At 37.3% G+C, this 6,524-nt stretch overlaps 2 protein-coding genes and 2 pseudogenes across 3 annotated transcripts in view; 2 read left to right on the top strand and 2 right to left on the bottom strand.

The window, feature by feature from the left end:
* ABCG2 (ATP binding cassette subfamily G member 2 (Junior blood group)) overlaps window positions 1–6,524 on the bottom strand; it is a 159,794-nt gene that overhangs the window by 53,710 nt on the left and 99,560 nt on the right. The gene's annotated exons all lie outside the window — the stretch shown is intronic.
* Window positions 1–6,524, bottom strand: part of LOC105289569 (ATP-binding cassette sub-family G member 2-like) — a 34,262-nt gene that overhangs the window by 23,418 nt on the left and 4,320 nt on the right. The window contains exon 3 of one of the 2 annotated variants that reach the window (XM_023528437.1): window positions 6,261–6,298. The exons of the other annotated variant lie outside the window; for it this stretch is intronic. Coding sequence (XP_023384205.1) covers window positions 6,261–6,277 — 17 coding nt within the window. The 5' untranslated portion in view covers window positions 6,278–6,298. The remainder of the gene's footprint in view (window positions 1–6,260; window positions 6,299–6,524) is intronic. 2 annotated transcript variants of the gene reach the window in all.
* Window positions 3,581–3,699, top strand: LOC111737282 (annotated as a pseudogene).
* On the top strand, window positions 5,173–5,291 carry LOC111737321 (annotated as a pseudogene).

Genomic DNA, 6,524 nt, shown 5'->3' with positions numbered 1-6,524 from the left:
AATTCTACAGTTCCTGTCCATAGCCCTCCAGTTTCTCTCCCTCCCTTTTCTTCTTGAATCCCCTCCAATCAGTTTTCACTCCAGCTCACTCCCATACTCTTCACAAAATTAGGTGACTGACAAAATAACATATCTCATGACCAATTTGTTTATTAAAATATGATTCACAGACCATAAAATCCACCCTTGTAAAGTATGGATAATTAAGTAGATTTTCATGTATTAATGACAAATTCTTAGTCCTCCTCCGAGGCACATCACCGGGAACACTGACTGACAAGAGTAGAATATTCCCTCCTAGAAATGCTTTATTCACTTTGATTTCAGGACACAAGATTAGAAACTTGGCTTGGAACATGTACTTCCTAGACACTCACGCAAAGATGACGCAGACGGCTGGAGGGTCCACAGTTCACAGAAGAGGTCCTGGAGATGGTGTTGGGCCTTGCCTGACCTGGACAGGGTCGAAGAGGAGTGGCTGCTGAGTACACCAATGTGGCACAGCAGTTATATTCAGCTGAAGGTGTTTGACTTCCCGAAATCCCTGTCTGCCTGAAAGCAGAGCCTCTCAAAGGAACTTAGTTGTCATAAATCTCTCCCAGAAGCAACCTGGGAAGGCTGACTCTTACCATCACAGTAAAAGACGATTTGGCACCATACTGAAACAGACCTGTCACAAAACTGTCCTATTTCCTTTCTACCTTCCTAAGGGCCCGTTTAACTCTCTTAAAAACCACTTATTTTCCCATAAGTGCCCTTCTCCCCCTCCCCTTCTCTTATTAAGGTGGTTTTAAGACCCAAAGTCTAAAGCCTCTTTGAGTCACATTTTTCTGTCAACTCCCTTCCCACATGATTAAATCTGATCTGTCTTTTCTCTTGCTAATATGTCTTTTATTGATTTAATTTGCAGGTCCCCCAATTACAAACCTATAGGGGTGTTTTCTCACCCCTATACTCTAGCTAAGGAAGAAGTTCAAAGATCGAACCCTGAGGCTAAGATTAGGAAGCACCATCAAGAGATACTTAACTAGACAAAGTTAAAAATTAACTCCCTTTATTACCACAAATTACACAACAGATTGCTTCTTTTATAGATGGTAATCTGTTCTTGACACGAAAAGGTCTGTAAAAAAGGCCCAAGTAAGTGATTATTTTATGAATCGCACGCAGATCAACGTAATTCAGGGTCAGACTGAAAAATTCCACATTCCTCAGTGACATGCAGGGAGGAGGAATAAACTAGCACTGCCCCCCTAGACACTGTCAAATTTTATGACAGACACTTTAACCAAGACAGCAATGGCGACGCTACATCAGTCATAAAGCACCGCAGGAAGAACTCTATGGTGACAAGAGCTCTTAGGTTATATAACAGCCCTTCCTCTTAACTTCTTCCCTCTAAAATAAAACTTCCTCCCTCTTGCTCTCTCTTCTTGTATGTGGCTTGCCATGGCTGCATGTACCAAATTGCAATCCTTCCTTTTCCCCAAATAAATCCTTTTTGCTTACAGCATACCTAGTTGAGTTTTGATTTGTGGTCAACTAAACATGTGAAAACTACTTAGCACTTGAAATGCTCTAGTGATATTGTAATGTTATTTGATTTCAGTTCACTTAAATTTAAATAGCTACATGTGGCTAATGGTTATATTGGTCAAATGTAGGTCATGATGCTTTAATTTTTAAAAATACATTTCCTCATTCCTGAGTTACTTTATAAATAATCAATTTTATAAACCATAAAAAATACATACACCTGTGTGAAAATAATATAAATAAAGCCTCTTCAAAAATGGAGTCTTACAGTTTCACTCTATAAACCATTAGAATGTTAAAACTGGGCAAAACAACCTTTGAACTGTGCCTAAAGCAGCACTGTATCCCAAATAACTGTTTGCAAAACCAAGATAGCAGTTATCAAGACTATTGGACTGATAAAGACATTCTTTAGAATTAGCATAGCTATATTAGCTTATCTGCACCTATAAAAATTTTTCCTTAGCTTATCGACACCCATAGAAATTCCTTTCTTCTGTTCATATAATCATTCCCCTTCCCTTTCTCATAAATACCTCTTGCCTTCACCTATTCAGAATACTATTTGTCTTTCTGCTGGAATAGCTATTCTTTTGGATCTCAAATAAATTTTTGTTGCCTTTTTTTATTTTAGATTAACAGTACTTCTCAAAGATATGACCTGTGCATATCTCCTCTTCACATATATTCAGCCATTAGTAGGAATATAATTTAAGTGAATATGCTGGAGAAAAAAATGGCTTATTTATAAAGACTCTAATAAATAAAAATTCCTATGTCCATTCTGTTTGTTTTGTAACTTTTATGGGTCATCATTTGAGAAAAACTGGAAACTCTTAAAAATGCTAGAGCCTGCCAATTTTATTTCTTTCCCACAAGAGACCGAACCCAAATTGACAACTACCATGGGTGTTGCAGGATACTCGGACAGAGAGATGGGACACCGAGGCAATAGCAGGAAGTAGCGTTTATTGGTGCCTGCACTGGCTCAGAGGATTCGCATCCAAAGGCTGAGCCCTGATCACAGCAGAGTTTCCCTTTTATACACATCGTATAGTCCTCATAGTTACAGACTTGCATGTTCTTTCTATATAAGGAAAGTGTATTTCGATTGGTTGGCAGACCGTAAGGGGAGTGACCAACCAGGGCTGGTGGTCTGTGCTACATCAGATGTGACACTGAAAAGTCCCTTACTTATTATGGGAAGGGAAGTGAACAACCTTCAACCGTTATAGAAAACGGTTAGCTTGGCCTCCGCTGCCACATCGGGTCCTGCATGGTGTTTGAAATTTAAGGCATCACTCTTCTTTGTAGACATTCATTCGCTAAGTCATACATTAAACTTAAAAAGCTCAAATTTACTCCAGTAGCACAGATAGTACCCATATCTTGGTTTCTGATAACATTCTCCAAAAAAAGGAACCAGAGTGTCTTGAGGAAATGGTTGAGTCCATGGTTGAGGCATGGAAGGAAAATGCAAAGTGAGCCTGGAGCATTTTATGACACCAGAAAGTACGGAAATGCTTTTAAATGCGGGAGACAGGAATGGTGGTATGTCAAAAGGGCACAGGGGCCGACCTGAAAGAAGAGCTCCCAGAGGCTAAAGCTCGAATAATTTGAGCAGCAAATTACATGATGAGAGTATTAGATTAAACCCATATAATAAAATAAATCATGAGTCTGTACTGATACCAATAATTGAATAAATAAATGGGTGGAGGGACAGCTCTTTCTTACAGAAGAATTCTAATTAGTAAACATAGAAGGAATGAGAGAAATTTTTTTTCAAACTGCCATTAGAATAATATAGTACATAATGTATATCAAGCTCTACCAACGGATACTAAAATTAGTGTATAAAATTTTAGAGAGAAATAGGATATTCGAATGGTCCAAAATTAAATTTAAGTAGAAACAGGATATTTACATAGTCCAAGTTTCTTTGCCAAGCAATCTACTAGTTACAAAGAGAAAAATTATTACTTTCCTTGGGCACCTGGCAAACAGCCCTTAATCAAGTTTAATATCAGTAATAAGACTTCATATCTACGGCCATGCCACCCTGAACAAGCCCGAACCCGTCTGATCTCCTAAGCTAAGCAGGGTCAGGACTGGTTAGTACTTGGATGGGAGACCGTCTAGGAAGACCAGGTGCTGTAGATGTAAAAAAAATTTTTTTTTAAATAAGGGATTGTACGTTGACAAGATCCTTGCAATCTGTGAGGTCAACCAAGGATTGTCTCACCTAAAAAAATAAAAATAAAAAATAAAAAGACTTTGTGTATCCCTGATATGATCCACTGGGATTATTTCTGGTATTCTTTATTCCCAAAAAATGCATAACTTCAGTCTAATTACAAGAAAACATCAAGTACTAATTGAGAGACATTCTACAAAATAATGACAAGTAAGTACTCTTAACAAGTGGCAAAGTCATGAAAAAAAAAAAAAGTTGAGGAATTGTCACTGATTGGAGAAAACTAAGGATGTATAACAATCAAATGCAATGTGAGGTCCTAGATCAGATCCTGAACAGAAAAAGGATAGTGAAAAGCTAGTGAAATCTAAATAAATCTACCATTTAGCTAACAGTATTATAATATTGAACCAATGTAAATTTATTGGTTTTTGACAACTGTACTATAGTTATACGAAATGTTACTGGAACTCTCTATGGCTTGCTTTTTTTTTTTACAACTTTTCAATAAGTCTAAAAATTATTTCAAAATAAAATTAAAATAAATAAAATAATGCCAATTTTTTCAATGTTTATAATGGAAGCAGAATGTTAGACTTAAAATGTCAACTTTGTTCTTGAAAACTTCTTCATCAAGATCTATTCAATCCAGTTACAGCTACATGTATTCTGAAAGCATTGTTTTATAAAGAATAACACACTGAAGACATATTTTTCTTGTTTCTCTGACATATTGTGATTGGATAAAATTAAAATGATATGAGACTTGTGAGATCCTCCTGAATACCAAGATTTAGGGGCTATCTCAATCATACTGAGAGGGAAGTAAGAGCAGGAAGCTTACATTTGGTAAACTGTTCTCCAGAAGTGATTTACACCTCTTTTTTGTTTAGGTAGAAATTACAGAGAGAGGAGGATAGCAATTTGGTTTCTGTTGAAAAATTCAAACTACTTGAAATTATGCTGGGTTAGGCGGCAGTCTGTGAGGAAAGATAGAACACATCGCAGGAAGAAAGGGAAGATATACATCTATATATGAAATAAGAACAAGAGTGGTCTGTAGCTCTAGGAACAGCTAAGTAGCAAAAACAGACAGATACAGTAGCAACTGGAGTGGATACAATGACACTGGGTTACTAGTGATATCTGGGCGTAAATCAATTGCACTTGTCCAATGGATTCTACTCCCAGTTTAGATTCAAAATGGAAGTGGGTGACTAGTTTGGCATAATAATAATACCATTATTAGATTGGGTATGACTGAGAGGATACTATTAGATTTTTAACTAAAATCAGCCTACTGGTTAATGGTTTCTGATGTACACATGTTTCATCTGAGGTAAGGATAATGTTAACTATACTGGAAAGACATATAACAATATCCCCATGTTATGAAACAGGAGAAATAAATAAGAAATGTTACAAATTAAAGTGAGTCAGTCTATAGCCGTGCCACCCTGAACAAGCCAGATCCCATCTGATCTCGGAACCTAAGCAGGGTTGGGCCTGGTTAGTACTTGGATGGGAGACCACCTAGGAAGACCAGGTGCAGTAGGCGTAAAAAAAAAATAAATAAATAAGGGATTGTAAACTGACAAGGTCTTTGCAATCTGTGAGGTCAACCAAGGGCTGCCTTGACTAAAAAAAAAAAAAACACACACACACACACACACACAAAAGTGAGATGTCAGGTTGGCAGAAATAAGACTCAGGTCTCTAGACTTCCCTGCCCATAGTAAGCAGGTGCTAAAAAATGGGCAAATATTATTTTCTAGATTCTTGCATTTCCTGCAATTTTATGCCTTCTGTATTAAGAACAGTTAGGTATGAGAAACAAATTAATTATTAAAAGCAAGAGGCACATGTATAAATACATTACCTTCAGGATGAAAAAGGCATCATCCAAACCATCTTCTATTAGTACAGCAATTAATGCCCCTAGACCTGTGCTATCCAATTCGGTAGCCACATGTGCCACTTGAGATGTGGATGGTCCAATTAAGATGTACTGTACATGTAGGATACAGATCAGATTTTGAAGATTTGGTATGAATAAAAGAAGGAAAAACAGCTCATTAGAAATTGTACATAGACTAAGAAATTAGAATATCTTTAACATATTGTTTATATAGAAAGAGAGATAGCTACAGGTAGTGTTTTACAGTTTCTGAAAATACTGCACTATTTGATCTCTTTTGAGCCTCACAACTAGGGCTGAGTTATTCCATTTTACAGAAGAGCCTACGAGCTAGTATTGATATGCCAGGACCAGATCCTAGGTCTTTTAGACTATTACAGGGTGATGACTCCACTGGCCGAACATTTAGATAAGAAGATTGCTTGAACGGTATTTACTAATAATAGGATCATAATGGGGATGCCTTTCCCATCCCCAGTGATGGGTTGGATAAGAATACTAAGTGTTCTCAGCACACTTATCACTCTCTATGATTTTGGTACCTTCAATCTACTGTACTTACTTCTGGGCTACATCAATAAAATACAGATCCCTCCCATTCAAACTTACATGTTTCCTGATCCCATGAAGTAATTTGATCCAGAGATCTTCGTCCAAGGTAGAAAATGAAGGAATGACAGTTTATTAGACCCACATTAGGTCTGGGCCTCCCACTCCCTATCGGTTCATACATTCTGTTCTTGTCTCTGCATGCCTTTATAATGAGCTGCTGTATGAACATGTAAGGAAGATATTTAAAAAATTTACCAGGCTAGATGAGAGAGAAAGAGAGAGAGAGAGAGAGAGAGAGAGAGAGAGAGAGAGAGAGAGAGA

This window comes from Pteropus vampyrus, unplaced genomic scaffold, assembly GCF_000151845.1.
Source record: "Pteropus vampyrus isolate Shadow unplaced genomic scaffold, Pvam_2.0 Scaffold25, whole genome shotgun sequence".
NCBI lineage: Eukaryota > Metazoa > Chordata > Mammalia > Chiroptera > Pteropodidae > Pteropus > Pteropus vampyrus.
The sequence above is the reverse complement of the archived record's forward strand: the minus strand, read 5'-3'. Positions and strand labels throughout refer to the sequence as shown.